Raw genomic sequence first — 25,268 nt, forward strand, 5'->3', positions numbered from 1 at the left:
ATGTTATATGGGGGGGGGGGACCTGGAGGATGTTATATGGGGGGACCTGGAGGATGTTATATGGGGGGGGACCGGGAGGATGTTATATGGGGGGGGCCTGGAGGATGTTATATGGGGGGGACCTGGAGGATGTTATATGGGGGGCCTGGAGGATGTTATATGGGGGGGGACCTGGAGGATGTTATATGGGGGGGACCTGGAGGATGTTATATGGGGGGGACCTGGAGGATATTATATGGGGGGGGGGACCTGAAGGATGTTATATGGGGGGACCTGGAGGATGTTATATGGGGGGGGGGACCTGGAGGATGTTATATGGGGGGACCTGGAGGATGTTATATGGGGGGACCTGGAGGATGTTATATGGGGGGGGGACCTGGAGGATATTATATGGGGGGGGGGACCTGGAGGATATTATATGGGGGGACCTGGAGGATGTTATATGGGGGGGACCTGGAGGATGTTATATGGGGGGACCTGGAGGATGTTATATGGGGGGACCTGGAGGATGTTATATGGGGGGGACCTGGAGGATGTTATATGGGGGGACCTGGAGGATGTTATATGGGGGGCCTGGAGGATATTATATGGGGGGGACCTGGAGGATGTTATATGGGGGGACCTGGAGGATATTATATGGGGGGGGACCTGGAGGATATTATATGGGGGGGCCTGGAGGATGTTATATGGGGGGGGACCTGGAGGATGTTATATGGGGGGGCCTGGAGGATGTTATATGGGGGGGCCTGGAGGATGTTATATGGGGGGGGACCTGGAGGATGTTATATGGGGGGGGGCCTGGAAGATGTTATATGGGGGGACCTGGAGGATGTTATATGGGGGGACCTGGAGGATGTTATATGGGGGGGACCTGGAGGATGTTATATGGGGGGGGGGGACCTGGAGGATGTTATATGGGGGGGGGGGTGGACCGGGGGGATGTTATATGGGGGGGGGGGGGACCCTGTAGATGTATATATGGGGGAACTGGAGGATGTTATATGGGGGGGGACCGGGGGATGTTATATGGGGGGGGCCTGGAGGATGTTATATGGGGGGACCTGGAGGATGTTATATGGGGGGGCCTGGAGGATGTTATATGGGGGGGACCTGGAGGATGTTATATGGGGGGACCGGAGGCTGTTATATATGGGGGGACCTGGAGGATATTCTATGGGGGGGGGACTGAAGGATGTTATATGGGGGGACCTGGAGGATTGTTCTATGGGGGGGGGGACCTGGAGGATGTTATAGGGGGGACCTGGAGGATGTTATAGTGGGGGTACCTGGAGGATGTTTATATGGGGGGGGACCTGGAGGATATTATATGGGGGGGGGGACCTGGAGGATATTATATGGGGGGACTGGAGGATGTTATATGGGGGGGACCTGGAGGATGTTATATGGGGGGACCTGGAGGATGTTATATGGGGGGACATGGAGGATGTTATATGGGGGGGACCTGGAGGATGTTATATGGGGGGGACCTGGAGGATGTTATATGGGGGGGACCTGGAGGATGTTATATGGGGGGACCTGGAGGATATTATATGGGGGGGACCTGGAGGATATTATATGGGGGGGACCTGGAGGATGTTATATTGGGGGACCTGGAGGATGTTATATGGGGGGGACATGGAGGATGTTATATGGGGGGACCTGGAGGATGTTATATGGGGGGGGACATGGAGGATGTTATATGGGGGGGACCTGGAGGATGTTATATGGGGGGGACCTGGAGGATGTTATATGGGGGGGGGGACCTGGAGGATGTTATATGGGGGGGGGGGACCTGGAGGATGTTATATGGGGGGACCGGGAGGATGTTATATGGGGGGGGACCTGGAGGATATTATATGGGGGGACCTGGAGGATGTTATATGGGGGGACCTGGAGGATGTTATATGGGGGGACCTGGAGGATGTTTTGGGGGGGGGGGGGCCTGGAGGATGTTATATGGGGGGGGGACCTGGAGGATGTTATATGGGGGGGACATGGAGGATGTTATATGGGGGACCTGGAGGATGTTATATGGGGGGACCTGGAGGATGTTATATGGGGGGGCCTGGAGGATGTTATATGGGGGGACCTGGAGGATGTTATATGGGGGGACCTGGAGGATGTTTTGGGGGGGGGGGACCTGGAGGATGTTATATGGGGGGACCTGGAGGATGTTATATGGGGGGGGGACCTGGAGGATGTTATATGGGGGGGACATGGAGGATGTTATATGGGGGACCTGGAGGATGTTATATGGGGGGGACATGGAGGATGTTATATGGGGGGGGACATGGAGGATGTTATATGGGGGGACCTGGAGGATGTTATATGGGGGGACCTGGAGGATGTTATATGGGGGGGGGCCCTGGAGGATGTTATATGGGGGGGGACCTGGAGGATGTTATATGGGGGGACCTGGAGGATGTTATATGGGGGGACCTGGAGGATGTTATATGGGGGACCTGGAGGATGTTATATGGGGGGGACCTGGAGGATGTTATATGGGGGGACCTGGAGGATATTATATGGGGGGGACCTGGAGGATATTATATGGGGGGGACCTGGAGGATGTTATATGGGGGGGGACCTGGAGGATATTATATGGGGGGGGACCTGGAGGATGTTATATGGGGGACCTGGAGGATGTTATATGGGGGGGACCTGGAGGATATTATATGGGGGGGGACCTGGAGGATGTTATATGGGGGGGACCTGGAGGATGTTATATGGGAGGGGGGCTGGAGGATATTATATGGGGGGGACCTGGAGGATATTATATGGGGGGACCTGGAGGATGTTATATGGGGGGGACCTGGAGGATATTATATGGGGGGACCTGGAGGATGTTATATGGGGGGGACCTGGAGGATGTTATATGGGGGGACCTGGAGGATGTTATATGGGGGGGACCTGGAGGATGTTATATGGGGGGACCTGGAGGATGTTATATGGGGGACCTGGAGGATGTTATATGGGGGGGACCTGGAGGATGTTATATGGGGGGGACCTGGAGGATATTATATGGGGGGACCTGGAGGATGTTATATGGGGGGGACCTGGAGGATGTTATATGGGGGGGACCTGGAGGATATTATATGGGGGGGGGACCTGGAGGATGTTATATGGGGGGGGGGGGGGGAGGATATTATATGGGGGGACCTGGAGGATATTATATGGGGGGACCTGGAGGATGTTATATGGGGGGACCTGGAGGATATTATATGGGGGGGGGGACCTGGAGGATGTTATATGGGGGGACCTGGAGGATGTTATATGGGGGGGGGGGGCTGGAGGATATTATATGGGGGGACCTGGAGGATGTTATATGGGGGGACCTGGAGGATGTTATATGGGGGGACCTGGAGGATGTTATATGGGGGGGGGGGGGCTGGAGGATATTATATGGGGGGACCTGGAGGATATTATATGGGGGGACCTGGAGGATGTTATATGGGGGGGACCTGGAGGATATTATATGGGGGGGGGGACCTGGAGGATGTTATATGGGGGGACCTGGAGGATGTTATATGGGGGGGGGGGCCTGGAGGATATTATATGGGGGGGGACCTGGAGAATGTTATATGGGGGGACCTGGAGGATGTTATATGGGGGGACCTGGAGGATGTTATATGGGGGGGGGCCTGGAGGATGTTATATGGGGGGGCCTGGAGGATGTTATATGGGGGGACCTGGAGGATGTTATATGGGGGGGGACCTAGAGGATGTTATATGGGGGGACCTGGAGGATGTATATGGGGGGGGACCTGGAGGATGTTATATGGGGGGACCTGGAGGATGTTATATGGGGGGGACCTGGAGGATGTTATATGGGGGGACCTGGAGGATGTTATATGGGGGGACCTGGAGGATGTTATATGGGGGGACCTGGAGGATGTATATGGGGGGGGGGGGCCTGGAGGATGTAGATGGGGGGACCTGGAGGATGTTCCTATGGGGGGGACCTGGAGGATGTTATATGGGGGGGACCTGGAGGATGTTATATGGGGGGGCACATGGAGGATGTTATATGGGGGGGACCTGGAGGATATTATATGGGGGGACCTGGAGGATGTTTATATGGGGGGGACCTGGAGGCTGTTATATGGGGGGACCTGGAGGATGTTATATGGGGGGGGGCCCTGAGGATGTTATATGGGGGGACCTGGAGGATGTTATATGGGGGGCCTGGAGGCTGTTATATGGGGGGCCTGGAGGATGTTATATGGGGGGGGGGGGACCTAGAGGATGTTATATGGGGGGGGGGACCTGGAGGATGTTATATGGGGGGGCTGGAGGATGTTATATGGGGGGGACATGGAGGATGTTATATGGGGGGGACCTGGAGGATGTTATATGGGGGGGGGGGGACCTGGAGGATGTTATATGGGGGGGACCTGGAGGATGTTATATGGGGGGGGCCGGGGGGGATGTTATATGGGGGGACCTGGAGGATGTTATATGGGGGGGACCTGGAGGATGTTATATGGGGGGGACCTGGAGGATGTTATATGGGGGGACCTGGAGGATGTTATATGGGGGGACCTGGAGGATGTTATATGGGGGGGACCTGGAGGATGTTATATGGGGGGGACCTGGAGGATGTTATATGGGGGGGACCTGGAGGATGTTATATGGGGGGGACCTGGAGGATGTTATATGGGGGGACCTGGAGGATGTTATATGGGGGGACCTGGAGGATGTTATATGGGGGACCTGGAGGATGTTATATGGGGGGGCCTGGAGGATGTTATATGGGGGGGGGGGCCTGGAGGATGTTATATGGGGGGGGACCTGGAGGATGTTATATGGGGGACCTGGAGGATGTTATATGGGGGGACCTGGAGGATGTTATATGGGGGACCTGGAGGATGTTATATGGGGGGGACCTGGAGGATGTTATATGGGGGGGGGACCTGGAGGATGTTATATGGGGGACCTGGAGGATGTTATATGGGGGGGACCTGGAGGATGTTATATGGGGGGGACCTGGAGGATGTTATATGGGGGGGGACATGGAGGATGTTATATGGGGGGACCTGGAGGATGTTATATGGGGGGGACCTGGAGGATGTTATATGGGGGGGGCCTGGAGGATGTTATATGGGGGGACCTGGAGGATGTTATATGGGGGGGGGGGCTGGAGGATATTATATGGGGGGGGACCTGGAGGATGTTATATGGGGGGGACATGGAGGACAGGGAGCCGACACTTCAGGACCGTCCGAGTCCACGTGATCTCTTCTAACATGAAGATGAGGTCGGTTACTGTCACTCTCCGCTCTGGGGTCGTCTCCTCCAAGATTCTCCACTGTAAGGGTGAAAATCCCGGAAAGCTGCGACAGTCACGAATGTCCAAGAGAAGATGATACAAAGTGACAACATGCGAAACACGTGGCCTGCGCCTCTGCTAAAGGGGAGGATGGGGATAGTAGTAGTAATAATGGTGATTGTAGTAGTGATGGTAGTAGGTATGATAATGATGGGGATAGTAGTGATGGTTGTAGGTATGATAATGATGGGGATAGTAGTGATGGTAGTAGGTATGATAATAATGGGGGTAGTAGTGATGGTAGTAGGTATGATAATGATGGGGATAGTAGTGATGGTAGTAGGTATGATAATGATGGGGATAGTAGTGATGGTTGTAGGTATGATAATAATGGGGGTAGTAGTGATGGTAGTAGGTATGATAATGATGGGGATAGTAGTGATGGTTATAGGTATGATAATGATGGGGATAGTAGTGATGGTAGTAGGTATGATAATGATGGGGATAGTAGTAGTGATGGTAGTAGGTATGATAATAATGGGGGTAGTAGTGATGGTAGTAGGTATGATAATGATGGGGATAGTAGTGATGGTTGTAGGTATGATAATGATGGGGATAGTAGTAGTGATGGTACTAGGTATGATAATGATGGGGATAGTAGTGATGGTTGTAGGTATGATAATGATGGGGATAGTAGTGATGGTAGTAGGTATGATAATGATGGGGATAGTAGTGATGGTTGTAGGTATGATAATGATGGGGATAGTAGTGATGGTAGTAGGTATGATAATGATGGGGATAGTAGTAGTGATGGTAGTAGGTATGATAATAATGGGGGTAGTAGTGATGGTAGTAGGTATGATAATGATGGTGATAGTAGTAGTGATGGTAGTAGGTATGATAATGATGGGGATAGTAGTAGTGATGGTACTAGGTATGATAATGATGGGGATAGTAGTGATGGTTGTAGGTATGATAATGATGGGGATAGTAGTGATGGTTGTAGGTATGATAATGATGGGGATAGTAGTGATGGTTGTAGGTATGATAATGATGGGGATAGTAGTGATGGTTGTAGGTATGATAATGATGGGGATAGTAGTGATGGTGTGTAGGTATGATAATGATGGGGATAGTAGTGATGGTTGTAGGTATGATAATGATGGGGATAGTAGTGATGGTTGTAGGTATGATAATGATGGGGATAGTAGTGATGGTACTAGGTATGATAATGATGGGGATAGTAGTGATGGTAGTAGGTATGATAATAATGGGGGTAGTAGTGATGGTAGTAGGTATGATAATGATGGGGATAGTAGTGATGGTTGTAGGTATGATAATGATGGGGATAGTAGTGATGGTTGTAGGTATGATAATGATGGGGATAGTAGTGATGGTTGTAGGTATGATAATGATGAGGATAGTAGTGATGGTTGTAGGTATGATAATGATGGGGATAGTAGTGATGGTAGTAGGTATGATAATGATGGGGATAGTAGTAGTGATGGTAGTAGGTATGATAATAATGGGGGTAGTAGTGATGGTAGTAGGTATGATAATGATGGGGATAGTAGTGATGGTTGTAGGTATGATAATGATGGGGATAGTAGTGATGGTAGTAGGTATGATAATGATGGGGATAGTAGTAGTGATGGTAGTAGGTATGATAATAATGGGGGTAGTAGTAGTGATGGTACTAGGTATGATAATGATGGGGATAGTAGTGATGGTTGTAGGTATGATAATGATGGGGATAGTAGTGATGGTTGTAGGTATGATAATGATGGGGATAGTAGTGATGGTACTAGGTATGATAATGATGGGGATAGTAGTGATGGTGTGTAGGTATGATAATGATGGGGATAGTAGTGATGGTTGTAGGTATGATAATGATGGGGATAGTAGTGATGGTTGTAGGTATGATAATGATGGGGATAGTAGTGATGGTAGTAGGTATGATAATGATGGGGATAGTAGTGATGATGATGAGGATGATGGTGGTGATTGTGTTGTAGATCCAGGCCCTGAGCCCCTTGTCTCCCGCAGGTATCATACAGACATTGGCTATCCTGGGGCCCCTGCTAGGATCCCTCATGGCCGCCTTCTGTGCCCAGCTCTTCGTGGATGTCGGATTTATAAATCTTGGTAATTTATTTCTTATTCCATGTTTACTTTTTTTTATTTTGTTATCGCTGCCGAAATATATATAGCGACAGGGCTGAGATACCGGTGATACAGTCATCCATACACAGATATATATAGCGACAGGGCTGAGATACCGGTGATACAGTCATCCATACACAGATATATATAGCGACAGGGCTGAGATACCGGTGATACAGTCATCCATACACAGATATATATAGCGACAGGGCTGAGATACGGTGATACAGTCATCCATACACAGATATATATAGCGACAGGGCTGAGATACCGGTGATACAGTCATCCATACACAGATATATATAGCGACAGGGCTGAGATACCGGTGATACAGTCATCCATACACAGATATATATAGCGACAGGGCTGAGATACCGGTGATACAGTCATCCATACACAGATATATATAGCGACACGGCTGAGATACCGTTGATACAGTCATCCATACACAGATATGTACAGAGGCAGTGCTGAGATACATCTGTGTCTATCTGTGTATGGATGACTGTATCAACGGTATCTCAGCCCTGCCCCTGTATATGCCGCCCACAAAGTGACATCACACCCACACTGCTGTATATACCGCCCACATAGTGACATCACACCCACACTGCTGTATATGCCGCCCACATAGTGACATCACACCCACACTGCTGTATATGCCGCCCACAAAGTGACATCACACCCACACTGCTGTATATACCGCCCACAAAGTGACATTACACCCACACTGCTGTATATACCGCCCACATAGTGACATAACACCCACACCGCTGTATATACCGCCCCAGTAGTGACATCACACCCATACCCCTGTATATACCGCCCACATAGTGACATCACACCCACACTGCTGTATATACCGCCCACATAGTGACATCACACCCACACCGCTGTATATACCGCCCACATAGTGACATCACACCCACACCGCTGTATATACCGCCCACATAGTGACATCACACCCACACCGCTGTATATACCGCCCACATAGTGACATCACACCCACACCGCTGTATATACCACCCCATGGGATTCCTGAGAAACGTACAGATCGGCTCCATATTAACGTCCATGAGTGCGCTGGTGAGTGCCGCCCCTCCGGATCCGCGTCTGGAACCAACGCCCGGAATCAGTGACACTTCAGGCGAGATAAGGAATCCGCAACGTTATTATATACAGCCGGTACGTAACTCACTTTACACCAAACATTCAAGTGTAAACACAATCAAACTAATTGCCTCAAAACCGACAACCGGATCCGATTTAGTCGAAAGACCATTCACCAAAAAGAGCGCACCACGATTGTCGGTATTCACCACGATGCGCCTCTGCCGAAAGCCGCCACTTCAAAGAGGGAAGGCAACGACCACGGGCGGGAATATCTCTGATAATACAATAATCTTATCTACTCCCGACTCCACCCAAGACGTATGCCGCGGTGAGGCACACCAGTGGCTGTTCCAGATGCCGCGGTGAGGCACACCAGTGGCTGTTCCAGATGTTACGGTGAGGCACACCAGTGACTGTTCCAGATGCCACGGTGAGGCACACCAGTGACTGTTCCAGATGCCGCGGTGAGGCACACCAGTGACTGTTCCAGATGCCGCGGTGAGGCACACCAGTGACTGTTCCAGATGCCGCGGTGAGGCACACCAGTGACTGTTCCAGATGCCGCGGTGAGGCACACCAGTGGCTGTTTCAGATGCCGCGGTGAATCACACCAGTGGCTGTTCCAGATGCCGCGGTGAGGCACACCAGTGGCTGTTCCAGATGCCGCGGTGAGGCACACAGTGACTGTTCCAGATGCCGCGGGTGAGGCACACCAGTGACTGTTCCAGATGCCGCGGTGAGGCACACCAGTGACTGTTCCTGATGCCGCGGTGAGGCACACCAGTGACTGTTCCAGATGCCGCGGTGAGGCACACCAGTGACTGTTCCAGATGCCGCGGTGAGGCACACCAGTGACTGTTCCTGATGCCGCGGTGAGGCACACCAGTGACTGTTCCAGATGCCACGGTGAGGCACACCAGTGACTGTTCCAGATGCCACGGTGAGGCACACCAGTCATTGTTATAGATGCAGCGGTGAGGCACACCAGTCATTGTTATAGATGCCGCGGTGAGGCACACCAGTGACTGTTCCTGATGCCGCGGTGAGGCACACCAGTGACTGTTCCAGATGCCGCGGTGAGGCACACCAGTGACTGTTCCAGATGCCGCGGTGAGGCACACCAGTGACTGTTCCAGATGCCGCGGTGAGGCACACCAGTGACTGTTCCAGATGTTACGGTGAGGCACACCAGTCATTGTTATAGATGCTGCGGTGAGGCACACCAGTGACTGTTCCAGATGCCGCGGTGAGGCACACCAGTGACTGTTCCAGATGCCGCGGTGAGGCACACCAGTGGCTGTTCCAGATGCCGCGGTGAGGCACACCAGTGACTGTTCCTGATGCCGCGGTGAGGCACACCAGTGACTGTTCCAGATGCCACGGTGAGGCACACCAGTCATTGTTATAGATGCCGCGGTGAGGCACACCAGTCAGTGTTATAGATGCCGCGGTGAGGCACACCAGTGACTGTTCCAGATGCCGCGGTGAGGCACACCAGTGACTGTTCCAGATGACGCGGTGAGGCACACCAGTGACTGTTCCAGATGCCACGGTGGGGCACACCAGTGACTGTTCCAGATGCCGCGGTGAGGCACACCAGTCATTGTTATAGATGCCGCAGTGAGGCACACCAGTGATTGTTCCAGATGCCACGGTGAGGCACACCAGTGACTGTTCCAGATGCCGCGGTGAGGCACACCAGTGACTGTTCCAGATGCCGCGGTGAGGCACACCAGTGACTGTTCCAGATGCCGCGGTGAGGCACACCAGTGACTGTTCCAGATGTCGCGGTGAGGCACACCAGTGGCTGTTCCAGATGCCGCGGTGAGGCACACCAGTGACTGTTCCAGATGCCGCGGTGAGGCACACCAGTGACTGTTCCAGATGTCGCAGTGAGGCACACCAGTCATTGTTATAGATGCAGCGGTGAGGCACACCAGTGACTGTTCCAGATGTTACGGTGAGGCACACCAGTGACTGTTCCAGATGCCACGGTGAGGCACACCAGTGACTGTTCCAGATGCCGCGGTGAGGCACACCAGTGACTGTTCCAGATGCCGCGGTGAGGCACACCAGTGACTGTTCCAGATGCCGCGGTGAGGCACACCAGTGACTGTTCCAGATGCCGCGGTGAGGCACACCAGTGGCTGTTTCAGATGCCGCGGTGAATCACACCAGTGGCTGTTCCAGATGCCGCGGTGAGGCACACCAGTGGCTGTTCCAGATGCCGCGGTGAGGCACACCAGTGACTGTTCCAGATGCCGCGGTGAGGCACACCAGTGACTGTTCCAGATGCCGCGGTGAGGCACACCAGTGACTGTTCCAGATGCCGCGGTGAGGCACACCAGTGACTGTTCCTGATGCCGCGGTGAGGCACACCAGTGACTGTTCCAGATGCCACGGTGAGGCACACCAGTCATTGTTATAGATGCCGCGGTGAGGCACACCAGTCATTGTTATAGATGCCGCGGTGAGGCACACCAGTGACTGTTCCAGATGCCGCGGTGAGGCACACCAGTGACTGTTCCAGATGTCGCAGTGAGGCACACCAGTGACTGTTCCAGATGCCGCGGTGAGGCACACCAGTGACTGTTCCAGATGCCACGGTGGGGCACACCAGTGACTGTTCCAGATGCCGCGGTGAGGCACACCAGTCATTGTTATAGATGCAGCGGTGAGGCACACCAGTCATTGTTATAGATGCCGCAGTGAGGCACACCAGTGATTGTTCCAGATGCCACGGTGAGGCACACCAGTGACTGTTCCAGATGCCGCGGTGAGGCACACCAGTGACTGTTCCAGATGCCGCGGTGAGGCACACCAGTGACTGTTCCAGATGCCGCGGTGAGGCACACCAGTGACTGTTCCAGATGCCGCGGTGAGGCACACCAGTGGCTGTTCCAGATGCCGCGGTGAGGCACACCAGTGACTGTTCCAGATGCCGCGGTGAGGCACACCAGTGACTGTTCCAGATGTCGCAGTGAGGCACACCAGTCATTGTTATAGATGCAGCGGTGAGGCACACCAGTGACTGTTCCAGAGGTTGCGGTGAGGCACACCAGTGACTGTTCCAGATGCCGCAGTGAGGCACACCAGTGACTGTTCCAGATGCCGCGGTGAGGCACACCAGTGACTGTTCCAGATGCCGCGGTGAGGCACACCAGTGACTGTTCCTGATGCCGCGGTGAGGCACACCAGTCATTGTTATAGATGCAGCGGTGAGGCACACCAGTGACTGTTCCAGATGCCGCGGTGAGGCACACCAGTGACTGTTCCAGATGCCGCGGTGAGGCACACCAGTGACTGTTCCAGATGCCGCGGTGAGGCACACCAGTGACTGTTCCAGATGTCGCAGTGAGGCACACCAGTCATTGTTATAGATGCAGCGGTGAGGCACACCAGTGACTGTTCCAGAGGTTGCGGTGAGGCACACCAGTGACTGTTCCAGATGCCGCGGTGAGGCACACCAGTCATTGTTATAGATGCAGCGGTGAGGCACACCAGTCATTGTTATAGATGCAGCGGTGAGGCACACCAGTGACTGTTCCAGATGCCGCGGTGAGGCACACCAGTCATTGTTATAGATGCCGCGGTGAGGCACACCAGTGACTGTTCCAGATGCCGCGGTGAGGCACACCAGTGGCTGTTCCAGATGCCGCGGTGAGGCACACCAGTGACTGTTCCAGATGTCGCAGTGAGGCACACCAGTCATTGTTATAGATGCAGCGGTGAGGCACACCAGTCATTGTTATAGATGCCGCGGTGAGGCACACCAGTGACTGTTCCAGATGCCGCGGTGAGGCACACCAGTGGCTGTTCCAGATGCCGCGGTGAGGCACACCAGTGACTGTTCCAGATGTCGCAGTGAGGCACACCAGTCATTGTTATAGATGCAGCGGTGAGGCACACCAGTCATTGTTATAGATGCCGCGGTGAGGCACACCAGTGACTGTTCCAGAGGTTGTGGTGAGGCACACCAGGCTGGGAATGGGCTCTACAAGCAGACATCAGGGACACCAGGCTACACGTCAGGGACACCAGGCTTGGGAACAGGACATCACTTTTGTTGCCCACATTACTACAACGCCCCAATGCGGGCATATCCCTATCTACAGGAGCGTTAACCCCTGCCTAACCAAAGGAGCCAACCCCCTGGTTAGTAAGGGGCAGCACATTCACACTACGAGCAGCATGTACAGCCTTTGTAGCCGCAGCAGATTTGCCCGACATCCAGAGGAACGCGGCTGCTGAGTGGAAGGAACGCTGACAGGAGTAAGAGGTGGGGACGCCATGGATGCTACACTCGCCCATGCCCTGCACACCGCTCCGTCCACCAGCCCGGACTTCTTGGCAGCCGGCTCCTTCCTCCTCTGCCCAGCACCAGAGCTGGCGAGGACATCTTCTTCTGACACCACAGGCGTCCTCTAGGGTGGCGACGGATGGTGAACAAGCTTTTGCCCCCAGCTTCTCCTCGTCACTTCCCGAGGATGTCACTGATCTTCTGGTCCTCGTCATCACTGGACGACGGTGCAGCCAACAGTGTCCCAGCAGAACCCTGCTCTATCCCACAGCCATAGCCTCCTCCTCATGCGCGGTAACCATCAAACCCTTCTTCAGCCAGTCCTCTCCACCGACTCCCGATGCTCCAGGACTTTGTAGGAAATCCTTCATGGCCAGTCGACAATTCCCCTCAGGAAAAGACAACAGGCTGTGTGGTGACCTCCTGAGATGGTATAGAGGAGGAGCGGCCGGTCACTTGCTGGATGGTTAGATGTGCCGCCACTCCTGTGGTGGTTGGCCAAGATACAGCTGGGCCCGGTGATGTCGTGACGCCAGTTCTGGTTGGACACACAGGTATGGGGGCACAACTGCTTTTAATTTAAAGGTTCCAGTTATACCTTGTTACCGTGTGGTCAGTGACCTGTCGGCTGCTACGGTCCATTCAGCTAATGTCACGGTGGGCCGGAGTGGAGTAATTGGCACTATTGGCACTATTGGCACTGCCACCCACAGAGAGGGGAGTTGACCCAAGCAGTGTGTCTGCTGTGTTTGTGATTCTTTGCCCCGCACTGAGTCTCTTGATCATAAATAATGTCTACGTTACTTGGAGACGGTGTGTGCAGCAGGTGATACAGCTTTGCCTTGAGATAACACTTTATACTTGATAGGACACTTGATAAGTTAGGATCCAGCTCTGTAGTGAGCGGATAGGGAGTAGTACAGTCGTGCTGGCTGAGTTGTGTGCTGAGAGAATAGAGTCAGAGTAGCAGAGAGGAGGATGTCGTGAGAGTCCCAACCCAAGTAGTACTGTGCTCTGCCAGGATGTTGGAGGATGAGGTAGAAGAATACTTGAGAAGAGAGAGAAAATACTTTTGCCTGTGTTTTGACCTTTTGGTCTTCGCACCACCTATTGCCCTACCAGTGTTGGGGGACCCGTCCTAGAGGATGACACAAGCCCCCGACCTTGTTACATGGGATGAGCGGAATGCTGACGGTTCCCTGCTGACACTCGCACTGCGAGATAGAGTTTATAGGCTTCTAGCAACTTTGCTCTATCCGGATCAGTTCCTAGCCTTGTCCCGCACTGTGACCCTCCTTATCCACGGCGTGGGTTGAGATGATCTCTGACTTGTCCTCTTTAAGGAACGGTTTAACACTGCAAAGTGTCAAGTGGAGTTACTTGAGGAGAAAAAGGTAACTCCATCTGCCTGCGTCTGCTTCTGACCTGCACACTGAGACTGGGGACCTGGCAGAGGGCTAGAGAGAACGTTCTGGCTTGTGTCCTCCCTCTACAAAGCCCAGTGACAAAAGACACTACACTTCCTCTACCCATGTGACTTCCTATCTACAGCCCCTGTAAGGTGCGCTGTGAGTGGGTGAAGAGTGCATAGAGAAGAAGTAAAGAGAGAAGTGATAGGACAGAAGAAGAGAACACGCTCATTGGTCTACAGATCCATGTGACATATTAATAAACAATAACCCTTACAGTCCTGCAGCTGTGCATCAGCTAAGTATATACACTAACAATAGCGACATCTTGTGGCGAAACTTAATCGCTACTTTATCACCACTGACACACAAAAAGTACAGGCTTTTGCGACGGGACACCACAGCTGCAGCTGTCAATCTGCACAGCTCAATCCCGTCGTCTGTTTTAACTGCTCTTCCCGACGGAATTCCTCTTAAACTTGGGGCCTGACGACGTCCCTACTGCTGGCGGCCAATCAAAAACTCAAATACACCTGCACCTAAGAAAACATCTGGAAAGGTGAAGCCAACACACACCGCCCTCAAGAGCGGATGGAACGTACCATTCTACCTGCATAAGCGACTTGGAGGGAGCCGCTACACTCACATGTACCCACCTCACTATAGGCTCCATGGGTATTTCAGGACATACAGCAGCTGATAAGTTCTGGAAGACGAGATTTTTATATAGAAGTAAATTACAAATCTATATAACTTTCTGACAGCGAGTGACTTAGACATATATATTAAAGGGGAACTGTAGTGAAAATGTTTTTTTTTTTTTTCAAGATTTGAGTGTATCACGGTATCTCAGTACTGCCATCTATATATATGTACGAGTGTATCACGGTATCTCAGCCCCTCACATATGGGCTCTCTCCCCACAGACGAGGTCTTCCTCAGTGTGACGGACACCCGCTGGGTGGGGGCCTGGTGGGTGGGCTTCCTGGTCAGTGGGGTCCTGAACCTTCTTGCCGCCATCCCCTTCTGCTTCATCCCGAAGTCTCTCCCCAAGGAGGGGGAGGAGGATCAGACTGAGCTGAGGGAGACGTTGCGCCCCCAAGAGACGGTCAGCAGCGCAGAGGACGACAAGAACAAGGAGACAGCGGCACCAGGTGAGATGTTCTGCAGTGTGCTCACATGACTGCTTCAGCTGGTTTTCCTCTTCCTCATGGAGGAGGTTGTGCTTCAGCTGGTTTTCCTCTTCCTCATGGAGGAGGTTGTGCTTCAGCTGGTTTTCCTCTTCCTCATGGAGGAGGTTGTGCTTCAGCTGGTTTTCCTCTTCCTCATGGAGGAGGTTGTGCTTCAGCTGGTTTTCCTCTTCCTCATGGAGGAGGTTGTGCTTCAGCTGGTCTTCTTCTTCCTTGTGGAGGAAGTTGTGCTTCAGCTGCTCCTCCTCTTCCTCATGGAAGTTATGTTTTGATCTTTCTCTCCCCCAGGGTTTTTGGTGCTCCTGAAGACCCTCCTGAGGAGCCCGGTGTACATGCTCTTCCTGCTGGTGACAGTCATCCAGTTCAGCGCCTTTACGGGGTTCATGTCCTTCATGCCCAAATACCTTGAGCAGCAGTACGGGAAGTCGGCATCGGAGGCCATCTTTCTCATAGGTAGGTGGTAGAGCACGGTATGGCGGTAATGTGACGGACAGTGAACGTCCCATCTCATCTTCTGCAGGCGTCTACAGTCTCCCCGTCATCGGAGTTGGCTACTTCCTGGGGGGCTTCCTCATGAAGAAATTCAAAACCTCAACCTTCATGGCAGCAAAGCTGGGGTTCACCTCCTCCATCATGGAGTACCTGCTCTACCTGCTGGCCTTCATCCTGGTGTGCGAGAACGCCGCCATGGCCGGCCTGACCGTGACCTACGACGGGTGAGTGACCGGCCATGAGGGGTGACCCAGAGCAGCACCTCGAGTCTCAGCGTCTCACTGCCCTGTACCCCGAGTCTCAGCGTGTCACTGCCCTGTACCCCGAGTCTCAGCGTGTCACTGCCCTGTACCCCGAGTCTCAGCGTGTCACTGCCCTGTACCCCGAGTCTCAGCGTGTCACTGCCCTGTACCCCGAGTCTCAGCGTGTCACTGCCCTGTACCCCAAGTGTCACTGCCCTGTACCCCAAGTGTCACTGCCCTGTACCCCAAGTGTCAGCGTGTCACTGCCCTGTACCCCGAGTGTCAGCGTGTCACTGCCCTGTACCCCGAGTCTCAGCGTGTCACTGCCCTGTACCCCAAGTGTCACTATCCTGTACCCCAAGTGTCACTGCCCTGTACCCCGAGTGTCAGCGTGTCACTGCCCTGTACCCCGAGTCTCAGCGTGTCACTGCCCTGTACCCCGAGTCTCAGCGTGTCACTGCCCTGTACCCCAAGTGTCACTGCCCTGTACCCCAAGTGTCAGCGTGTCACTGCCCTGTACCCCGAGTGTCAGCGTGTCACTGCCCTGTACCCCGAGTCTCAGCGTGTCACTGCCCTGTACCCCAAGTGTCACTGCCCTGTACCCCAAGTGTCAGCGTGTCACTGCCCTGTACCCTGAGTCTCAGCGTGTCACTGCCCTGTACCCCAAGTGTCACTATCCTGTACCCCAAGTGTCACTGCCCTGTACCCCGAGTCTCAGCGTGTCACTGCCCTGTACCCCAAATGTCACCATCCTGTACCCCGAGTGTTACTGTCCTGTACCCCAAGTGTCACTATCCTGTACCCCGAGTGTCACTATCCTGTTCCCCAAGTGTCACCATCCTGTACCCCAAGTGTCACTATCCTGTACCCCAAGTGTCACCATCCTGTACCCCGAGTGTCACTGTCCTGTACCCCAAGTGTCACCATCCTGTACCCCGAGTGTCACTGTCCTGTACCCCAAGTGTTAGTGCCCCCCTTTGGTTGTTGGTTCCTTCCAGTGGACTCTACCATGTGTTTTTCAGGTTGGAGGGAGTTTCGCGCCTGGAGAACCTGAGCTGGGGGTGTAATGTGGAGTGCGGCTGCAGCGGTGATGTGTGGGACCCCGTGTGTGGGGAGGATGGGGTGGGCTACCTGTCCGCCTGCCTGGCCGGCTGCTCCTCCTCCTCAGGAAGCGGCCAGGACGTGGTGAGTCCCGGGCGGGGGAGGGGTCCCCCCTTATAACCCCCCCCCCCCTGACCGCTTCTTCTCCTCTTTCTGATCAGATTTTCCACAACTGCAGCTGCGTGCGGACGGTGAACGGCTCGGCCAGGCCTGGTCAGTGTCCGCGGGGGCCGGCCTGTGACTCCATGCTGCTCTACTTCATGATCCTCAACCTGGTCTGCTGCTTCATCTACTCCCTGGGGGCCATGCCGGGCTACATGGTGCTGATCAGGTGCGGTCACATGACCTCTGCTGCCGGGCTACATGGTGCTGATCAGGTGCGGTCACATGACCTCTGCTGCCGGGCTACATGGTGCTGATCAGGTGCGGTCACATGACCTCTGCTACCTAGTCACATGGTGCTGATCAGGTGCGGTCACATGACCTCTGCTGCCCGGTCACATGGTGCTGATCAGGTGCGGTCACATGACCTCTGCTACCTAGTCACATGGTGCTGATCAGGTGCGGTCACATGACCTCTGCTGCCCGGTCACATGGTGCTGATCAGGTGCGGTCACATGACCTCTCCCGGGGGCAACTGCAGGATACAGCCCCTAGTGGGCACCGGTGGCAGATGACTAAATAATGGACCGGGATCAAGGGGAGGTGGGGCCACTGAATGGGCCCCGAGGGAGATACACAGCTCTTACAGTAAGGAACCAGCTCCTGGGGTGTCTATTATACAGATACACAGCTCTTACAGTAAGGAACCAGCTCCTGAGGTGTCTGATATACAGATACACAGCTCTTACAGTAAGGAACCAGCTCCTGAGGTGTCTGATATACAGATACACAGCTCTTACAGTAAGGAACCAGCTCCTGAGGTGTCTGATATACAGATACACAGCTCTTACAGTAAGGAACCAGCTCCTGAGGTGTCTGATATACAGATACACAGCTCTTACAGTAAGGAACCAGCTCCTGAGGTGTCTGATATACAGATACACAGCTCTTACAGTAAGGAACCAGCTCCTGAGGTGTCTATTATACAGATACACAGCTCTTACAGTAAGGAACCAGCTCCTGAGGAGTCTATTATACAGATACACAGCTCTTACAGTAAGGAACCAGCTCCTGAGGTGTGTATTATACAGATACACAGCTCTTACAGTAAGGAACCAGCTCCTGAGGTGTCTGATATACAGATACACAGCTCTTACAGTAAGGAACCAGCTCCTGAAGTGTCTGATATACAGATACACAGCTCTTACAGTAAGGATCCAGCTCCTGAGGTGTCTATTATACAGATACACAGCTCTTACAGTAAGGATCCAGCTCCTGGGGAGTCTATTATACAGATACACAGCTCTTACAGTAAGGAACCAGCTCCTGGGGAGTCTATTATACAGATACACAGCTCTTACAGTAAGGATCCAGCTCCTGAGGTGTCTGATATACAGATACACAGCTCTTACAGTAAGGAACCAGCTCCTGAGGTGTCTGATATACAGATACACAGCTCTTACAGTAAGGAACCAGCTCCTGAGGAGTCTATTATACAGATACACAGCTCTTACAGTAAGGAACCAGCTCCTGAGGTGTGTATTATACAGATACACAGCTCTTACAGTAAGGAACCAGCTCCTGAGGTGTCTGATATACAGATACACAGCTCTTACAGTAAGGAACCAGCTCCTGGGGTGTCTATTATACAGATACACAGCTCTTACAGTAAGGAACCAGCTCCTGAGGAGTCTATTATACAGATACACAGCTCTTACAGTAAGGAACCAGCTCCTGAGGTGTCTGATATACAGATACACAGCTCTTACAGTAAGGAACCAGCTCCTGGGGAGTCTATTATACAGATACACAGCTCTTACAGTAAGGAACCAGCTCCTGAGGAGTCTATTATACAGATACACAGCTCTTACAGTAAGGAACCAGCTCCTGAGGAGTCTATTATACAGATACACAGCTCTTACAGTAAGGAACCAGCTCCTGAGGTGTCTGATATACAGATACACAGCTCTTACAGTAAGGAACCAGCTCCTGAGGTGTCTGATATACAGATACACAGCTCTTACAGTAAGGAACCAGCTCCTGAGGTGTCTGATATACAGATACACAGCTCTTACAGTAAGGAACCAGCTCCTGGGGTGTCTGATATACAGATACACAGCTCTTACAGTAAGGATCCAGCTCCTGAGGTGTCTATTATACAGATACACAGCTCTTACAGTAAGGATCCAGCTCCTGAGGTGTCTGATATACAGATACACAGCTCTTACAGTAAGGAACCAGCTCCTGAGGAGTCTATTATACAGATACACAGCTCTTACAGTAAGGAACCAGCTCCTGAGGAATCTATTATACAGATACACAGCTCTTACAGTAAGGAACCAGCTCCTGAGGTGTCTGATATACAGATACACAGCTCTTACAGTAAGGAACCAGCTCCTGAGGAGTCTATTATACAGATACACAGCTCTTACAGTAAGGAACCAGCTCCTGAGGAATCTATTATACAGATACACAGCTCTTACAGTAAGGAACCAGCTCCTGAGGTGTCTGATATACAGATACACAGCTCTTACAGTAAGGATCCAGCTCCTGAGGTGTCTGATATACAGATACACAGCTCTTACAGTAAGGAACCAGCTCCTGAGGTGTCTGATATACAGATACACAGCTCTTACAGTAAGGAACCAGCTCCTGGGGTGTCTGATATACAGATACACAGCTCTTACAGTAAGGATCCAGCTCCTGGGGTGTCTGATATACAGATACACAGCTCTTACAGTAAGGAACCAGCTCCTGAGGAGTCTATTATACAGATACACAGCTCTTACAGTAAGGATCCAGCTCCTGGGGTGTCTGATATACAGATACACAGCTCTTACAGTAAGGATCCAGCTCCTGGGGTGTCTGATATACAGATACACAGCTCTTACAGTAAGGAACCAGCTCCTGGGGTGTCTATTATACAGATACACAGCTCTTACAGTAAGGAACCAGCTCCTGAGGTGTCTGATATACAGATACACAGCTCTTACAGTAAGGAACCAGCTCCTGAGGAGTCTATTATACAGATACACAGCTCTTACAGTAAGGAACCAGCTCCTGAGGTGTCTGATATACAGATACACAGCTCTTACAGTAAGGAACCAGCTCCTGAGGTGTCTGATATACAGATACACAGCTCTTACAGTAAGGAACCAGCTCCTGAGGTGTCTATTATACAGATACACAGCTCTTACAGTAAGGAACCAGCTCCTGAGGAGTCTATTATACAGATACACAGCTCTTACAGTAAGGAACCAGCTCCTGAGGAGTCTATTATACAGATACACAGCTCTTACAGTAAGGAACCAGCTCCTGAGCTGTCTGATATACAGATACACAGCTCTTACAGTAAGGAACCAGCTCCTGAGGAGTCTATTATACAGATACACAGCTCTTACAGTAAGGAACCAGCTCCTGGGGTGTCTGATATACAGATACACAGCTCTTACAGTAAGGAACCAGCTCCTGAGGAGTCTATTATACAGATACACAGCTCTTACAGTAAGGAACCAGCTCCTGGGGTGTCTGATATACAGATACACAGCTCTTACAGTAAGGAACCAGCTCCTGAGGTGTCTATTATACAGATACACAGCTCTTACAGTAAGGAACCAGCTCCTGAGGTGTCTATTATACAGATACACAGCTCTTACAGTAAGGATCCAGCTCCTGAGGAGTCTATTATACAGATACACAGCTCTTACAGTAAGGATCCAGCTCCTGAGGTGTCTGATATACAGATACACAGCTCTTACAGTAAGGAACCAGCTCCTGAGGAGTCTATTATACAGATACACAGCTCTTACAGTAAGGAACCAGCTCCTGAGGAGTCTATTATACAGATACACAGCTCTTACAGTAAGGATCCAGCTCCTGGGGAGTCTATTATACAGATACACAGCTCTTACAGTAAGGAACCAGCTCCTGAGGAGTCTATTATACAGATACACAGCTCTTACAGTAAGGAACCAGCTCCTGAGGTGTCTATTATACAGATACACAGCTCTTACAGTAAGGAACCAGCTCCTGAGGTGTCTATTATACAGATACACAGCTCTTACAGTAAGGATCCAGCTCCTGAGGAGTCTATTATACAGATACACAGCTCTTACAGTAAGGATCCAGCTCCTGAGGTGTCTGATATACAGATACACAGCTCTTACAGTAAGGAACCAGCTCCTGAGGTGTCTGATATACAGATACACAGCTCTTACAGTAAGGATCCAGCTCCTGAGGTGTCTGATATACAGATACACAGCTCTTACAGTAAGGAACCAGCTCCTGGGGAGTCTATTATACAGATACACAGCTCTTACAGTAAGGAACCAGCTCCTGAGGTGTCTGTGTTCACAGTTTTCCTCTTCTAGGACTCTGACCCCGGAGGAGAAGTCTTTTGGTCTCGGCCTCCATCTTTTGGCTGCTCGAGCTCTGGGTAAGTGCTCACCAACATTCCCAGAATCCTCCGCTCAGAGTGTCAGCCAGTGGTTCTCACTTTGTGGCTTTGCTGCGTCTCATCACATGTTCTTACCCTCTTGGCCGGAATCTTTTACATTTCAGGAGGAATCCCATCCCCCATATATTACGGAGCCGCAATAGACACAACCTGTATAAAGTGGGGGACCAACAGCTGTGGGGGGCCGGGGGCCTGCCGCATGTACGACACCGACTCATATAGGTAACCACCCTAATATAATCCTGCAGACTCCATCTGTATACAGCCATGCACATCTCCAGCATTACCTATCCTCAGTTACATCCTCCAGAGCTGCACTCACTATTCTGCTGTTACATCATGTCTCATCCTCCAGAGCTGCACTCACTATTCTGCTGTTACATCATGTCTCATCCCCCAGAGCTGCACTCACTATTCTGCTGTTACATCATGTCTCATCCTCCAGAGCTGCACTCACTATTCTGCTGTTACATCATGTCTCATCCCCCAGAGCTGCACTCACTATTCTGCTGTTACATCATGTCTCATCCCCCAGAGCTGCACTCACTATTCTGCTGTTACATCATGTCTCATCCCCCAGAGCTGCGCTCACTATTCTGCTGTTACATCATGTCTCATCCTCCAGAGCTGCACTCACTATTCTGCTGTTGCATCCTGCCTCACATGCATGCTCTCTATCTTTCAGGGTGCTGTATATTGGGATTCCCACAGTCTTGCGCTTTGTCTCGTACATCCCTTGTATCTTCATCCTCCTCATCCTCAGACGGTCGGCGGCCCGGGCTCAGGGTGGGAGGTAGTGACCCCCAGCACAGGACGCAGCCATACACTGTACACAGATGAAGCTGCTGCGCACTTCTCCTCTTCCTCATCACATGGTCATTATATCAGAAACTTGTACAAGATGGCGGATCTGCTGTCAGAAGACGGGAAGGAATGGACGACCGCGGGCTGTGGAGGGTCGGGGGAATAAGGCTGAGATCACTTATAGATCTATAAGTGATCTCAGCCTATGTATGTGACTTCCCTACAAATAAATAATAATATTGGTCCTTCTCCTCCTCATCTTCTCTGTTCACCTCCGCTGAAACTATGAGGGCGTCATTCCTACAGATCACCACTAGAGGTCGATATCACACTGCAGTATATACTATAGTATTCTCCAAGCTGGGGAGAACCTGAAGAACTACTGCACAAGCACATCTCCCATCCAGCCCAGTACAGCGGTACAGTACATTAGAGAGGACAGTGGTACAGTACATTAGAGAGGACAGTGGTACAGTACATTAGAGAGGGCAGTGGTACAGTACATTAGAGGACAGTGGTACAGTACATTAGAGGACAGTGGTACAGTACATTAGAGGGGACAGTGGTACAGTACATTAGAGGGGACAGTGGTAGAGTACATTAGAGGACAGTGGTACAGTACATTAGAGGGGACAGTGGTACAGTACATTAGAGAGGACAGTGGTACGGTACATTAGGGGGGGCAGTGGTACAGTACATTAGAGGACAGTGGTACAGTACATTAGAGAGGACAGTGGTACAGTACATTAGAGAGGACAGTGGTACAGTACATTAGAGGGGACAGTGGTACAGTACATTAGAGAGGACAGTGGTACAGTACATTAGAGGACAGTGGTACAGTACATTAGAGAGGACAGTGGTACAGTACATTAGAGAGGACAGTGGTACAGTACATTAGAGGGGACAGTGGTACAGTACATTAGAGGGGACAGTGGTACAGTATATTAGAGGACAGTGGTACAGTACATTAGAGAGGACGGTGGTACAGTACATTAGAGGACAGTGGTACAGTACATTAGAGGACAGTGGTACAGTACATTAGAGGGGGCAGTGGTACAGTACATTAGAGGGGACAGTGGTACAGTACATTAGAGGGGACAGTGGTACAGTACATTAGAGGACAGTGGTACAGTACATTAGAGGGGGCAGTGGTACAGTACATTAGAGAGGACAGTGGTACAGTACATTAGAGAGGACAGTGGTACAGTACATTAGAGGGGACAGTGGTACAGTACATTAGAGGGGACAGTGGTACAGTACATTAGAGGACAGTGGTACAGTACATTAGAGGGGACAGTGGTACAGTATATTAGAGAGGACAGTGGTACAGTACATTAGAGGGGACAGTGGTATATTACATTAGAGGGGACAGTGGTACAGTACATTAGAGGGGACAGTGGTACAATACATTAGAGAGGACAGCGGTACAGTACATTAGAGACGACAGTGGTACAGTACATTAGAGGGGACAGTGGTATATTACATTAGAGGACAGTGGTACAGTACATTAGAGGACAGTGGTACAGTACATTAGAGGACAGTGGTACAGTACATTAGAGGGGACAGTGGTACAGTACATTAGAGGGGACAGTGGTACAGTACATTAGAGGGGACAGTGGTACAGTACATTAGAGGACAGTGGTACAGTACATTAGAGGGGGCAGTGGTACAGTACATTAGAGAGGACAGTGGTACAGTACATTAGAGAAGACAATGGTACAATACATTAGAGGGGACAGTGGTACAGTACATTAGAGGACAGTGGTACAGTACATTAGAGAGGACAGTGGTACAGTACATTAGAGAGGACAGTGGTACAGTACATTAGAGGCCAGTGGTACAGTACATTAGAGGGGACAGTGGTACAGTACATTAGAGGGGACAGTGGTACAGTACATTAGAGGACAGTGGTACAGTACATTAGAGAGGACAGTGGTACAGTACATTAGAGAGGACAGTGGTACAGTACATTAGAGGCCAGTGGTACAGTACATTAGGGGGGGCAGTGGTACAGTACATTAGAGGGGACAGTGGTACAGTACATTAGAGAGGAGAGCGGTACAGTACATTAGGGGGGTCAGTGGTACAGTACATTAGAGAGGACAGTGGTACAGTACATTAGAGAGGACAGTGGTACAGTACATTAGAGGGGATAGTGGTACAGTACATTAGAGGACAATGGTACAGTACATTAGAGGACAGTGGTACAGTACATTAGAAGGGACAGTGGTACAGTACATTAGAGAGGACAGTGGTACAGTACATTAGAGAGGACAGTGGTACAGTACATTAGAGGGGACAGTGGTACAGTACATTAGAGGGGACAGTGGTACAGTACATTAGAGGACAGTGGTACAGTACATTAGAGGGGACAGTGGTACAGTATATTAGAGAGGACAGTGGTACAGTACATTAGAGGGGACAGTGGTATATTACATTAGAGGGGACAGTGGTACAGTACATTAGAGGGGACAGTGGTACAATACATTAGAGAGGACAGCGGTACAGTACATTAGAGACGACAGTGGTACAGTACATTAGAGGGGACAGTGGTATATTACATTAGAGGACAGTGGTACAGTACATTAGAGGACAGTGGTACAGTACATTAGAGGACAGTGGTACAG

General features: G+C 51.5%; 1 protein-coding gene across 1 annotated transcript in view; it reads left to right on the plus strand.

Moving 5' to 3' along the window:
• Positions 1-22,890, plus strand: part of LOC138786709 (solute carrier organic anion transporter family member 1A2-like) — a 47,911-nt gene extending 25,021 nt beyond the window's left edge. Inside the window, exons 7-15 of the mRNA XM_069963708.1 lie at positions 7,316-7,414; positions 15,181-15,408; positions 15,733-15,897; positions 15,965-16,160; positions 17,201-17,363; positions 17,441-17,610; positions 21,752-21,816; positions 21,942-22,059; positions 22,523-22,890. Coding sequence (XP_069819809.1) covers positions 7,316-7,414; positions 15,181-15,408; positions 15,733-15,897; positions 15,965-16,160; positions 17,201-17,363; positions 17,441-17,610; positions 21,752-21,816; positions 21,942-22,059; positions 22,523-22,634 — 1,316 coding nt within the window. The 3' untranslated portion in view covers positions 22,635-22,890. The remainder of the gene's footprint in view (positions 1-7,315; positions 7,415-15,180; positions 15,409-15,732; positions 15,898-15,964; positions 16,161-17,200; positions 17,364-17,440; positions 17,611-21,751; positions 21,817-21,941; positions 22,060-22,522) is intronic.
• The last annotated feature ends 2,378 nt before the right edge of the window (positions 22,891-25,268 follow it).

The sequence above is a fragment of the Dendropsophus ebraccatus genome, chromosome 1, assembly GCF_027789765.1.
Source record: "Dendropsophus ebraccatus isolate aDenEbr1 chromosome 1, aDenEbr1.pat, whole genome shotgun sequence".
NCBI lineage: Eukaryota > Metazoa > Chordata > Amphibia > Anura > Hylidae > Dendropsophus > Dendropsophus ebraccatus.